The following is a 14,345-nucleotide window of genomic DNA, read 5'->3' as shown; positions in this document are numbered from 1 at the left end:
TTTTTTTTTTTAATTAAGAAATAGGGTCTTGCTCTGTTGTCCAGGCTGGAGTGCAGTGGTATAATCCTAGCTCACTGCAACCTCAAAATCCTGGGCTCAAGAGATTCTCCTGGCTGGGTGTGGTGGCTCACACCTGTAATCCCAGCACTTTGGGAGGCCAAGGCAGGTGGATCACCTGAGGTCAGGAGTTTGGGACCAGCCTGATCAGTATGGTGAAACCTTGTCTCTACTAAAAATACAAAAATTAGCCTGGAATGATGGTGGGCGCCTTTAGTCCCAGCTGCTAGGGAAGCTGAGACAGGAGAATTGCTTGAATCTGGGAGGCAGAGGTTGCAGTGAACTGAGATCGTACCACTGTACTCCAGCCTGGGTGACAGAGCAAGACTCCGTCTCAAAAAAAAAAAAAAAAAAAAAAAAAAAGAGATCTCTTGCCTCAGCCTCCCAAGTAGCTGGGACTACAGGTGCATGCTACCATGCCTGGCTAATTTTTTTTTAAGAGACAGGGTCTTGCTATGTTGCCTAGGCTGGTCTTGAACCCCTGACCTCAAGCGATCCTCCCACTTCAACTTCCGGAGTAGCTGGGATTACAGATGCAAGCCACCATGCCCAGCAATAAACTTTTTAAAAGTGTATAAGTACAACTGCTTTCTAAGAAGGTGGGGTCTGATGAATAGATGATCCTTTGTTCTGCTGTTAAGAGCCAGAATGAGCCTGAGAGTAGTTGCTGAAAGGTACTGAGTCATCCTGCCTAGGAGGGAAGAGGCATTTGAAATTCCTGGAGCAGGAAGAGTAAGGAGAAGGAAGGGTTGGAGATGGAAGGTATGAATAGGGTAAGGGCAGAGTGGGGCAGAAGGGGCAGGCAGTAGCTGAGTGTCACGTGGAGCCAGAGAGAAACCTCAGGACAGGACAAATAAACCCAACTATTTGATATAAACATTTGAAGTTGTTTACACTGCATTTCCACCTTTTCTCTTCGCCTAAAATCCCCAGCAAAATTTTTTTTTTTTCTGCTTAGCGTGAGCTCAAGGAGGATGAGTGTAAAAATCAAAGAAGAGCTGGAGTTTCAGATCTGGGTCAAGGTTATGTGCAGCAAAAGCAAGACCCCAGAGGGTTTTGCAAACATCTGGAGGCCAGGGCAGTCAAGAGAGCAAGCTGATCTTATCTAGCACTTCAGAGCCTGGGAAACCCCCAGCCCATCCCTGGGCTCCACCAGAACACAAATTGCTCATGCATAAATACTTACATAATGTGGCCATGCAAACATACTCCACTTTCCCAAATACAGGTGCATGCACGTGTGCACACACACAGAGATTTTGTAGAGTCTGCTGCTTCCTCTCTCCATCGCTCCCCCTTAGCTTTGGCCCACCCTGCTTTGTGGGAAGGTGGTTTAGGACCAGCAGGTCTGGGTTGAGTCATCAAGGAGCAGCACTAGTAGCTTCAGGGGGTTGGGGGCTGTGTGCAGGAGAGGCTCCCCAGGTCACAGGGCTGTCCTTTCTCTCTGAGTAACCAGGATATAAAAGTCACTGCGTGGACTGGCCACCCTCCTTCTGCAATGGGACCTCAGAACGATGCACCTGCATTCTCCCCAGGCCCTGTTGAGTGGAGCCAGGTGGCAGTCCCCTAAACTGGCCTGCAGGTGTCTTCTTTAGGAAGCCCCAGAAAATACGGTGCCCCTGAGTGACCAGAGACAGGAGGAGGCAAGGGAGGCTGCCCAATGGATAAGAAAGAAGGTCCATTCTGTGCGCCCCAAATCCAACATGGGAAAAGCCATTACCCACCTTCAGGGCTTTAAAGAGCCACAGAGTCATCCTGTCTCCAAAGTCCCCACTCTCTGCCACGGTCCCTGAATGGTCCTGGCCCAGCTAAGTTCTTGGTTCTGCCAGGAAGATTGTTTAACTAACCTGGGGAGCCTGTCCCTTCTCAGAGCTGAAGTTTTCCTTTCTGTAAATGGAGACAATGCCTCATCCAGCCAGTCATCTATTATCTGTCATAGGAGTGTCAGGAAGGCAGGGAACTCGTCTGTCTTAGTATCACAGTTTCCCAGCATCAAGCACAAGGTGGATACTCAATCAATATCCATTGAATGAAATTAGTCTCAATTTACTTATCTCTCTTTAATGCATCTATCTACCTATCCATCCATCCGTCCACCCACTCTTATCAATCTTCTACCCATTCCTCACCCACCTGCCACCTCCCACCCATCCCCTACTCATCTCCATTCATCCATCTACCCACTCCCTCTCCCCTACCTGTCAATCTTCCACCCCCTTTTATCTCACCCACTCATCCATCCCTCATCGTCCCCTCCCCATCCCTTCTTCCATCCATCCATCCATCCATCCATCCCCTTCCTGATTCAGCCAACACTGGCTGGAATTACTTTTGAGTATATACAAAAATCTCAGGCCCTCTTATCCTTAACCTTGAGCTCTTTCTCCCATAGGCACGGGTGCTGAGCTTGGAGAGAGTGCTTCCATCCCAATAAATGCCATCAGATCACTCTGCTTATTCAGTCAACCAACAAATGCTGGTTCCTCTTGCCAGGCCCTGTGCCGGGTGCTGTGAGGTACAGTGAGATGAATAAGGAATGCCTCTGGCCTCAGAAGGCTCCCAGCCTGATGGACAGGTAAAACAGGCACACAAAGTATCAGAGCTTTTTTTTTTAATTGAGCACCTACTGTGTATCAGACCCGGTGTCCAGCATGTACACATCTGCTCTCTTTAATTCCCAACATCAAAGGGAATTATTATCCTGCAAAGGGAGTATTATTATCCCCACTTCACAGATGCAGAAGCTGGGAATAAGAGAGGTTAAATGTGCCCAATGCCACACAGCTGCATGGTGGCAGAGCTAGTTTTCTACCCAGCCCCTAAACACCCACTGTTCTAGGCTACTCTAGATGCCAGGTGGAAACATGGTGTTCCAGAACATACCACAAATATACTGGGGTTTACATGAGGGAGAAACCACTTCCAACTTCAAATGATCAGGGGAGGCTTCTTGGAGGAAGTCTCCTTTAGGCTGGACCTCAAGGACTTCTAAGAGTCTTCCAGGGTCTTAGAAGGAGACTCAGGAAATGTCCTGGGTCACTGGGTGAGGTGATAAAGAGAGAAATTGAGCCATTGCTCAGGTGTGTGTCCTAACCAAGTCACTCAGACTCTCTGAGCCTCAGTTTCCTTACTTGTAAAATGGACGTGACAATACCTGCTTCACAGTGTGGTTGTGAGAATAAACATTTTTTAACATCTGGAGCATTTTTCCCTTAGGGCAGGGTTTCTCAACAGTGACACTACTGACATTTTGGACCAGACAGTTCTTTGTTTTGGGGGCTGTCCCGGGCACTGGAGGATGTTTAGCAGCATCTCTGGCCTCTACACATTAGAGGCAAGTAGCTCAACTGAACCAAAAACATTGGGACATTTGTAACAAGTAAAAATGTCCCTAGAAATTGCCAAATGGCCCCTGGGAGAGCAAAATTACTCACTGAGGACCACTGCTCTAGAGATATCCAGAGATATCCACCTGGCTCCCTCCCTCAGCCTCCTCCAAACTGTGCAAAGCCGCCTACTCAGTGGGCTTCCCTCACCCCCTATTTAAAATGTCAACACCTCTCTTCCCTGCTCTCTATTTTTCTTTTCCTTTTCTTTCTTTCTTTCTTTTTTTTGAAACGAAGTCTCGCTCTGTCACCCAGGCTGGAGGGCAGTGGCACAATCTCGGCTCACTCCAATCTCTGCCTCCCAGGTTCAAGTGATTCTCCTGCCTCAGCCTCCCAAGTAGCTGGGACTATAGGCATGCGCCACCACACCCGGCTGATTTTGTATTTTTGGTATAGACAGGGTTTCACCATGTTGGCCAGTCTGGTCTTGAACTCCTGACCTCAGGTGATCTGCCCACTTTGGCCTCCCAATGTGCTGGGATTACAGGCATGAGCCCCTGCGCCCAGCCACCCCTCTCTATTTTTTGATCACAGTACCTTTTCTCCTTCCAGTAGATCACATTGTTTACTGATTTACTTTGTGTATTACCTGTCCTCTTCAGTTGAATTACAGCACCCCGAGGGCTGAGGTCCTTGGCTGTTTTATTTATTGATGCTGCCCCAGTACCTAGTACCAGGCTTGTCACACAGTAGGTGTCCAATAAGTATTTGTTGAATGAATGGACAAAATGCCCAAGGAAGCGCTTTGTGACATAATACCGTAACCAACAGAAAAATGGAGGAATTTTTATTTAAATTTGACAGGGGCCTGGATCTGACACTCTTGAATTTATCCTCCCATGCCCTCTCCATCCACCCCCACTGCTAATGAGCGGGATAGGCCATAGGAGCTTAAAACAGATTCGTTTTTTTCTCTTTCTTGCCAGGACTTGAGTGGGAGTGCATGCGTCAGCTCTTGGAGTGGGGGGGCAATGCTCTGCGCCGACTCGTAGCTGCAGGTTCGTTATATAAAGCACAGAAGCCTCCTGCCTGACACAGCCCCACAAACCCACATTTGGGGACTGACGCAGCTGCCCCACACTAGTCAGGGCAGCAGCTACGAACCCCCCAGCCTCCTCTCGGGGTCTCTCTGGCTTCCAAACCACCCCCTCATCCTAAAGGGGCTCCCAAGGGCCTCTCGGAGCCATACATGTCAGCGCTGGAGAGGACTTCCAAGGTGAGCCTGGTCAAATGCCCAGTTTTACGGGAGGAGAAACTGAGGCTGAGAAAGGTTCCAGTAATCCCCAGGATCTTCCAGTAAAGCCAATGACCAAGATGAGGGCAGAAGCCTGGTTCTAAAGCCTCAGGCTGCTAGTCAGAGCACCCAGAGTCCCCCAGGGTCCCTTTCCATCCTAGCCTAGGACCCTTTCCCCTATAAGCTTAGTAAAAGTAATCTTCCTCCGCCACCCTCTTCAAAACACCCCCATAGGCATTGGAGCCTCATCACCCTCCCCCACCCCACCGGAGAGGTAATAGCTATATTTAAAGATGCAGCAGCTGGGACCAGAGGAGGAAAGACCCTTCTCAGGGTCACACAGCAAGACTGTGGCAAAGCAGCTGCCATCTGACTCCCCACTTTCCAGTTCTCACTGTCCCCAGACACCTCAGGCTTCAGGGCCCAATCCCAGAAAGCAGGCAGCCAGCAGGAATTCGCCTCCACCATCCCCACGTGCCCACCCACCCACGCACCTGCTCCCTGCCCCAGGGTGAGTTTGCTCCATGGAAATATCTGGAAGCTGGGGACTACTTCTCATTTTCCTAGACTTGCTGTGTGCCCACAGGCAAAGTCTCACCTTCGCTGAATGTTACCCTGCCGGATGGTGGGGGCAATCCCTGAGGAGGGGGCTGGCTAGCGGTTTATGGAGGTGGTGTGGCCCACAGAGGTGATGAGCGTGCATCTGTGCTCTCTTCTGCATTCAGTCCCATGAGTCTTTCCCTCTCCTGCCCTACTTGCTGGCTGTGCATCCTCAGGCCAGTTTCTAAACCTCTCTGGGCCTCCATCTTATCCATATCAGGTAGGATGGTCAATTATGTACCCCTACCAGGTCCTGGGCTTCAGTAAGCAAGTGACTAGAGGCAAAAGCATCTTCTACACTGTGCTTGGAGGAGGAAGACAGCATGATGGGTAGACAGGCAGAGCAACTGGGGCTACAGACCAGCACAGCAGCGGCAAGCCCCAACCATGAGCTGCAGTGACTTTGACCTTCACTGGTCCTGGCCCCCTAATCCTGGGGGCTTTGAAAACAGGGCAGGAGAAAGTCCCAACTGTGGCCTGGCCCAGGGCCAGGGCTGCGGGTTACACATTAACGCTGGATGGAAAGAGCCAGCCACTGTCAGCCAGGTCCTCCCACCCCAGTGCCCACCAGGAGCCTCTGCAGGCTCCTTCCACCCCCATCCTCCTGGCACACCCACACCTGCTCCCTTATGCCACCCACACCACCTCTCTGTGCTTCCAGGCACAGCCACTTTGCTCCCTGGGTCAGGCAGAGCAGTCGCTGGCAAGTGGAAATCTGTCCAGTGCTGCATCTGGGGAAAGGAAGGTGCCCAGCCCCCTCCTGCACATCTCTGAATAGGGGCTGCCACTGGCCTTGAGCTTTACCCAGGCAGGGTCTGGGACCCCTGATGTCAGGCTTGAGCGACAGACAAGGGGCTGGGGGCTCCCCACCGGGGGCTCCTCACCCTGTTGGTGCCCAAGTCCAGGCCCCACTTACCAGCCAGCAGGACAGTCAGATGGCAGAGGGTGGCCAAGTGGAGCAGCCATGAGAGAGATATCGGAGCCATGGCTGAGGGTGGGCAGGAGTCCGGGTGGGGGCCAGGGCAGGCGGCTAGAGCCAGGCGGCAGAGCTTAGTGCTGTTCCCTCGCTGCCGCCGCCGCCAGAGCTCTGTGGCTTTTTATAATGGTGCTGGCTGCCTCCGCCTCCAGCCCCCGCAGGCAGGAGGGTGGGAGGAGAGAGGAAGGGAGCCAGTGTGCAGCCACTGGATTCCTCGGGATGTTGCCAAGGAACCAAGCCGGCTCTGTGGCCCTGGGCTTCTCATCATCCTAGGCTCGTCATACTGGGACCTTCCCCGGGAGGCTGGACCGGGCCTGCCTGGGTACAAAGGCCTCCTCTCCTGCCACGAGCTGGGAACATGCCCTAGGATGTGGCCTGGGGCCCTCACTCCTAAGTGGGCAACACACAAAAGGCCAGCAGGCTGTGGAATAGAGAGCGGGATGCCAAGGGGCCGGGAGGGACTCAGGGCCCCTCCATTCTGGGTCTGACAAGCTCTTCTTTGATCCAGGGAATGCCTTGCCCACATCAGGATGGACCCCCAAATTTCCCCTCTCAGAATCCCAGGCTCCTGGGGGACCTTGTTGATCGGTGCATCTCCAGAGTCCGGCAGGGAGCCTGAAGTCGGCAGGGGCTTGCTGCAGGGTCTGCTGAAAGAAGGATTGAGTCTAGCTTCATATGGATAGATGGGGAAACTGAGGCCCGGAGCCATCCCAGGTCATCCACAGCATCAGAGTGGAGAACCCCCCTCCCACCACCGTGATGAGTAGAATGTGGACAGCTCAGGACCCAGAAGAGAGCCCTGGCCTCCCTGCCTCCACCTCCCGGCCTCCTGCTCCCTGCTTTGCACCCACTCCCACCTCTGCTCTGGCCCCTGCTAGCGCAAAGAACAACGTGGCTGCCAACCCATCCCTGACAACTCTGTGGCTCTTGGCTCCTCAGCTCTGCAGCCGTGCCCTGGATAAGCCTTGCCTCTCGTGGGGCCTGAGTTCTCTATCTGCCCAAGGAGAACACTGGGCTAGTGCACTGTGGAGGGGGCTTCCCAGCACTGGCCCTCCAAGATCATTCTCCATGAGAGGTGGCAACAGGACCACACAGGGCCAGCCAACAGGCTCTCACCGAAGGGTTGCCAGCCTTGGGAGCACATTAAAACACAGTCTCCCTTCATGGCAGCCTTCCCTAAAGGCAGTGGCAACAATCCCTGAGACTCCAGAAGAGTTAGCAGCTCCGCCTTGGGCCAGGACTGAGCTGTAGTGGTGTCTACAGGCTGCCAATCTGAGGGAAACCGGTTGTGGAGCCAGCATCCCATGCTATGAGCCAGTTGGGTTGGCCAGAGGGGCTACGGCTCCCAAGGCCAGGGACTTCTCTCTCCTCAACCACCCCCCACCCAATGGGCTGCCTGGGGCATGGAGTTAGGGATTAGGAGGCTAGATACTTCTTGAAGTAGCAGAGCACCCTTGGCAGGGGCCAAAGTCCACTCGTGCTCAGAGAATCTGTCCTGGCCTGTGCACATGGGAAGCGAGTAGCCTTCTCATTCCCAGTGTCCAATCCCTCTTTTTATAACTGAGGAAACTGGGGCCCAGAGAGGGACAAGGAGGGATAAAAACTGAGGTTGTGTTCTTTCTGCTCTGTTCATGTAAGAACAGAGAAGGAGGCCAAGTACAGTGGCTCACACCTGTAATCCCAGCACTTTGGGAGGCCAAGGTGGGTGGATCACCTGAGGTCAGGAGTTCGAGACCAGCCTGGCCAACATGGTGAAACCTCGTCTGTACTAAAAATACAAAAACTAGCTGGGCGTGGCGCACACCTGTAATCCCAGCTACTTGAGAGGCTGAGGCAGGAGAATCACTTGAACCTGGAAGGCAGAAGTTGCAGTGAGCCAAGATCATGCCAATGCACTCCAGCCTGGGTGACAGAGTAAGACTCTGTCTAAAAAAAAAAAGAAGAAGAAAAGAACAGAAGAGGAAGAAGGGGCAGGGGTGGGAGGAAAAAGAGAGGGAGAAGGGGAAAGAGGAGAAAAAAGGGAAGAGAGAGAAGCAGGGAGGAAGAGGTGGAAGGAAGGGGTGGAAAGGAAGAGAGGGGAGGAGGGAGAAGGCAGAGAGGAAGAAGGCAGCCACTCTGGGAAGTGCTACACCTCGTGAAGGACAGGAGCCAGGTGGGGCAAGGACTGGGGAGTAGAGGCCCTTATTCCCTGGCCCCCCACTATGCTCCAAAGAAGTATTCAGAAAGCAAGGGCTTTGGGGCTGGGCACGGTGGCTCATGCCTGTAATCCCAGCACTTTGGGAGGCCAAGGCGGGCATATCACTTGAGGTCAGGAGTTCGAGACCAGCCTGGCCAACATGGTGAAACCCCATCTCTACTAAAAATACAAAATTAACTGAGTGTGGTGGTGTGCGCCTGTGGTCCCAGCTACTTGGGAGGCTGAGGAAGGAGAATCGCTTGAACCCGGGAGGCGGAGGTTGCAGTGAGCTGAGATTGCGCCATTGCACTCCAGCCTGGGCAACAAGAGCAAAACTCTCAAAAAAAGAAAAAAAAAAAAAAAAGACATTTTCTTAGTTCACCAGCCAGGAAATGAGGGATCCTGGATTCAGCCCAGCCTGCTGGCTCCGAGGTCTGAGCTCAAGACCAGTAGGGTCCACCACCTGCCTCCACCCCCACTGCGAGGACCACTGTAAGAACTAAGTGAGTTTATGTCCACAGGGTGCGGGTCACAGCCTGGCATAAAATAGAAGCGAAAATGTAAAGTATGGCTCTGCTTTTCCTCATTCAACCCTTCGGGCACCCTCTACCCTCCCCAGGTCCAGCTTCTACCCCCATAAAGTGGAATGATCACCTCCAACTATCTTATTAGGATGTTAAGGACTGAATTTAGATTTAATTTGGACGCAATAAACAGCCTTTCAGGCTAGCCAGACCTGAGGCTAAACAGGACTCCGGCCGGATACGGTGGCTCACACCTGTAATCCCAGCACTTTGGGAGGTCGAGGCAGGAGGATGACTTGAGCCCAGGAATCCAAGACCAGCCTGGTGAAACCCCCTCCCTACAAACATGGCGAAATCCCCTCTCTACAAAAATATGTGAAAATTAGCCGGGTGTGGTGGCCTGTACCTGCAGTTCCAGCTGCTCAGGAGGCTAAAGTGGAAGGATCAAGTGAGCCCGGGGGGGTTGAGGCTGCAGTGAGCCGTGATCATGCCACTGCACTCCAGCTTGTGCACAGAGTGGGATCCTGTCTGAAAAAAAATAAATAAATGCATGAGCAGGACTCTAACACGGAAAAGGGGTATTCCCTTGGGCAACTGACTTAAGCTCTCTCTGCATTTCAGCTTCCTTATATGTAAAATGGGATGCAAACAGCCACCTCATCAAGCCACCACGACAGTGAATAAAATTAAGGACTTTCACAGTGCCTGGCACGCAGGAGACATTAGTATCTGTTAATTGAGCCCGGTGTGTGCCGGGCAATGTGGTGGGATGGGAGACACAAAGGCAAGTAAGCTGAAGTCCTTGCCCCCAGGAGCTGTAGCTCAGTAAGAGAGAAGTTGCCAGCCCTACCAGAGAGCTAGATGCTGTGGGCTTGGGGAGGAAGGGAGAACTGCATGCTTGTTGGGGAAACAAGAAAGGTGGGTGAGAGAGAGATTATCTTTCTATCTGAAGATGGGCAGAATTTGCTTTGTCTCTTTAAAATTTCCATTTTGGAAAATACTCAACAATACACAAGAAAGAATCATACAAAGACTTTCAAATCGCCACCAATGGCCAAGCGCAGTGGCTCACGCCTATAATCCCAGCAGTTTGGGAGGCCGAGGCAGGTGGATCACCTGAGCTCAGGAGTTTGAGACCAGCCTGGCCAACATGGTGAAACCCTGTCTCTACTAAAAACACAAAAAATTAGTCGAGTGTGTTGGCAGATGCCTGTAATCCCAGCTACTTGGGAGGCTGAGGCGGGAGAATTGCTTGAACCCGGGAAGCGGAGGTTGCAGTGAGCTGAGATTGCACCACTGCACTCCAGCCTGGGCAACAAGAGCGAAACTCTGCTTCAAACAAACAAACAAACAGACAAAACCTCTACAACCAATGATTGGCATTTTTTAATAATTGTTTTATCTTTTCTATTTTTATTTTTTAGCCAAACCATTGCAAAGTAAATGATAGATGCTTGACACTTTGCCCCTAAATATTCCAGCATGCATCTCCTCTGAATAAAGCTATTGTCTTACATAAATATAATATCATTATCCCATCTAACAAAATTAACAATAATTCCTATATGTCATCTAACACCCAGTTCATATCCAAATTTCTCCAATTGTCCTAAAATGTATTTTGTAGTTTCTCCTCTCTCCTTCTTTCCTTCTTTCTGTCTCCTTTCTTTTCTCCCTCACGCCCTTTCTTTTTTATTGTATTTATTTTTTTGAGACAGGGTCCCTGTCTGTCACCCAGGTGAGCGTGCAGTGGTGTAATCTCAGCTCACTGCAGCCTCGACCTCCCAGGCACAAGCGATCTTCCCAGCTCAACTTCCCAAGTAGCTGGGACCACAGGCTCACGTCACCATGCCTGGCTAGTTACTGTATTTTTGTTGTTGTTGTTGTTGTAGAGACAGGGTTTTCCCATGTTGTCCAAGCTGGTCTCAAACTCCTGGGCTCCAGCGATCCATCCACCTTAGCCTCCCAAAGTGCTGGAATTATAAGCGTGAGCTACCACACCTGGCGCCTCCCTCCCTCCCTCCCTCCCTTCCTTCTTTCTTTCCTTTATTCCCTCCTTTCTTTTATTTTTTTAACCAGGATCGGATCTGGTTCATGCACTACATATGGGTATTTCTTTTGAGTCTACATAGACCACTTTTTATTGATTTCAACTTTCCTAAGAGTCAAGTCGGCCAGGTTCAGTGTCTCACGCCTGTAATCCTAGCACTTTGGGAGGCCAAGGTGGGCAGATCACTTGAGGTCAGGAGTTCGAGACTAGCCTAGCCAACATGGTGAAACCTCGTCTCTATTAAAAATACAAAAATTAGCTGGGCATGGTGGCATGGGCCTATAATCCCAGCTACATGGGAGGCTGAGGCTAGGGAATTGCTTGAACCCTGGAGGTGGAGGTTGCAGTGAGCCGAGATCTCACCACCGCCCTCCAGCCTGGGCGGCAGAGTGAGACTCTGTCTCAAAAAAAAAAAAAAAAGAAAAGAAAAGAAAAAAAAGAGCAAAGTCAAGTCCATTGTCTTATACAATGTTCTCATTCTTAATTTAGTTATTTCCTTGTGATGTCACCTAATTTGTTCCTCTATCCTATTTATTTCCTGTAAACTGAGAGTTAGATCTAAAGGCTTGATTAGACCCAGGCTACATACTCTTGGCAAGAATCTATTATGAGTAATACCATACACTGCACAAGCACCGGTTGCTCCACTTTTCCTTGGATGGATGGGATTGAGGGATTGATGGGTGATTGCTAAACATCTTTATTGTAGAAGAATTAGTCCCCTTGTGATTTGCAAGTCAGTTGTGGCATGCTGGGCTGGCACCCTGCCGCATGAACCTAGGCAGGATTTTGACAGACCATTCCAGGCAGAGGTGAAAGCCTCACCAAGGTGGAAGGGACAGGACGTATTGAAGGGTGGGGAATGGTCCAATGCCATTGGCTCCAATGGAGGCTGCAGCTGGGCCCAACTGCAGAGAACTGTGAAGCGGGAGTGAAGAATGAGAACGCTGTTCACAGGCTGGAGAGAGCTGGGAAGGTCTTGGGCTGAGGGATAACCAGAGTAACGATGAGAAAAAAAAAAAAATGGGTAGCACTGGATGCAAAAGTTTCCTCTGGGGTGGGGTGGGGGTGGTGAGAATGGGGGTGTCCTTGTCCTCACCTTCCACAAGCCCTCAGGTGGCCAAGACCCTGTGCCCCAGGGAGCAGGGAGCCTATGCTGTTCTCTGGGGACACGAGGCACTCCCCCAGCCCCGGAAGTAGCACAGAAACAGCTCTGGAGAGGAGGATGGGGAGATCAGGGCACTCCTGCAGGACCAGGGTTGGAGAAGGGATGGGCGTGACCGGGGACCACCCCTGCCACCACCTCCAGGGCCCCTGGGGCCCCGCCCCACCCAGTTCTCCCAGCTTATCTTTTCTGGCCAGCAAGGAGGGTTGCCCATGGGTGCTTAGCATTTCCTCTGCCTGTGACCACGTTGGCTGTACCAGAAGGAGGGGGCCTGGGTCCCTGAAATGACCACGTGGAAGGTTGCCTAAGACTGAGAATGCCTGATTAGACTTCGTGTGAGAAGAAATAGCTTCTGTTGAGTTGAGCCACTGAGATTTGGAGGTGTTTGTTGCAGGAGGTAGGCTCTCCTGACTAATACTCCCTCCCTTTCTCCAGTGTCTGCCCGTGCAGGCGGAAGGTGAAGGCTGAGTGGTTGAGTGATTATGCTGCTGAAAGCTCGAGACGTGGGGACTGCTTTAATGGTTTATAAAATCCTCCTGACAGCGGGTCCCAAGGTGGGCTGGGAACTCTGGGACAAATGTCTGGGCTTCCCTGTCAGCACCTGTGCAGCCACCTCCCAGGCGCTTGTGTCCAGCCTAGACTCCCACCACTCACTGGGTGACCTTGGGCAAGTCACCACCTATTTCAACATGAAGACTTCCCCAGTGGGATAGAGAGGATCAATGGTGTCCCTTGCCCCATCTCACAGGGACAGCAAATGCCAGGAAACCAAAGCAGACACTATTTTAAAGGATTTATTTTCCAGAAAGCCTGAGGGGCAAGGGCAGGACAGGAGGGGAAAGGAAATCCCAGGATGCTTGAGGGTCCCGTTTATGGGCAGTAGGCAGATTAGTCCTCCTAGTGCCTGCGGCAGGCAGGTTAACCCTGGGTTTGGGAGGGACACAGACCCTGGATGACACTGAGCTGTACGCCTAGGCAGTGTCACTCCCCACACTTTAAACCTGAGCCCCACAGCAAGCCTATAAGATGGACATTCTCACTGTGATTTGTCAGGCTGGGTTCAGAGAGTGAAATGACCTCCTCCAGTTTCACAGCTTCAAATACCCAGCAGAGCGGCACCAGGCTCCCTCAGAAAGGACCAGGCACTTGTAACATGTATGTCCTTTACCTGGGACACTGCTGTCCCATACCTGCAGTATGAAAAGAATATTTCTCAAGAGGAAGAGGAAGCCAAGCGCGGTGGCTCATGCCTGTAATCCCAGCACTTTGGGAGGCTGAGCCAGGAGGATCGCTTGAGCCCAGGAGTTTAAGACAAGCCTGGGTAACATGGCAAAACCCTGTCTCTACAAAAATCAGCCAGAAAGGCATAGATAGACCCAAATCCCAGTCTTTAGCCTGTCCCAACCACCTGAGAATGGTTTACACCCAGGATTCCTTCACTCAATTACACCCCACTCTTTGCCTCCTGCCACAGAGAGAGAGAGCGCGCTACCCTACCACAGCCAGTTTCCTCCCAGGGCCAGGAAAGCTCCACCTTGTCCCCCTCTCACACAGTTCCTAAAATTCTTCCATTCATCCATTTGACCTCTTAAGTATTTACTCTGTTTTCAAATACATATATAACTCCAGCTTATAATACCAAGTCAAGGGTAGTCATTCACACCATAGCATGAATTTGGTTGTCAGCTATTTAAGGAAGGAGGCAGGGAAAGTGGAATGGGGGGTACTCTGAAGAGGCCAGGCCTGGGTATTGGAGGTTGGAGGACCACCAAAAAAAGCCTGAGGGGAGAAGGAAGTGTAAGCAGACACAACACATAGCTAAAACGGGGAAGAAAGGTACAGGAGTCTCCTATTAAGAAAAAAAGGGGGAGGCCAGGTGTGGTGGCTCATGGCTGTAATCTTAGCACTTTGGGAGCCCAAGGAAGGTGGTTCACTTGAGGCCATGAGTTCAAGACCAGCCTGGCCAACATAGTGAAACCCTGTCTCTACTAAAAATACAAAAATTATCCAGCCGTAGTGGCACACACGTGTAATCCCAGCTACTTGGGAGGCTGGGGCAGGAGAATCGCTTGAACCCAGGAGGTTGAGGTTGTAGTGAGCTGAGATCACGCCATTGCACTCCAGCCTGGGCAACAGAGTGAGACTCTGGTCATAAAAAAAAAAAAAAAAAAAAAAAA

The 14,345-nt window shown here is 51.4% G+C and overlaps 1 protein-coding gene across 1 annotated transcript in view; it reads right to left on the bottom strand.

Annotated features, from left to right (window-relative positions):
• CX3CL1 (C-X3-C motif chemokine ligand 1) overlaps positions 1-6,384 on the bottom strand; it is a 13,042-nt gene extending 6,658 nt beyond the window's left edge. The window contains exon 1 of the mRNA XM_017878845.1: positions 6,194-6,384. Within this exon, the coding sequence (XP_017734334.1) occupies positions 6,194-6,263 (70 nt within the window). The 5' untranslated portion in view covers positions 6,264-6,384. The remainder of the gene's footprint in view (positions 1-6,193) is intronic.
• Positions 6,385-14,345: the final 7,961 nt, after the last annotated feature.

The sequence above is a fragment of the Rhinopithecus bieti genome, unplaced genomic scaffold, assembly GCF_001698545.2.
Source record: "Rhinopithecus bieti isolate Rb0 unplaced genomic scaffold, ASM169854v2 scaffold_11161, whole genome shotgun sequence".
Lineage (NCBI taxonomy): Eukaryota > Metazoa > Chordata > Mammalia > Primates > Cercopithecidae > Rhinopithecus > Rhinopithecus bieti.
This window is presented reverse-complemented; position numbering and strand designations above follow the sequence as displayed.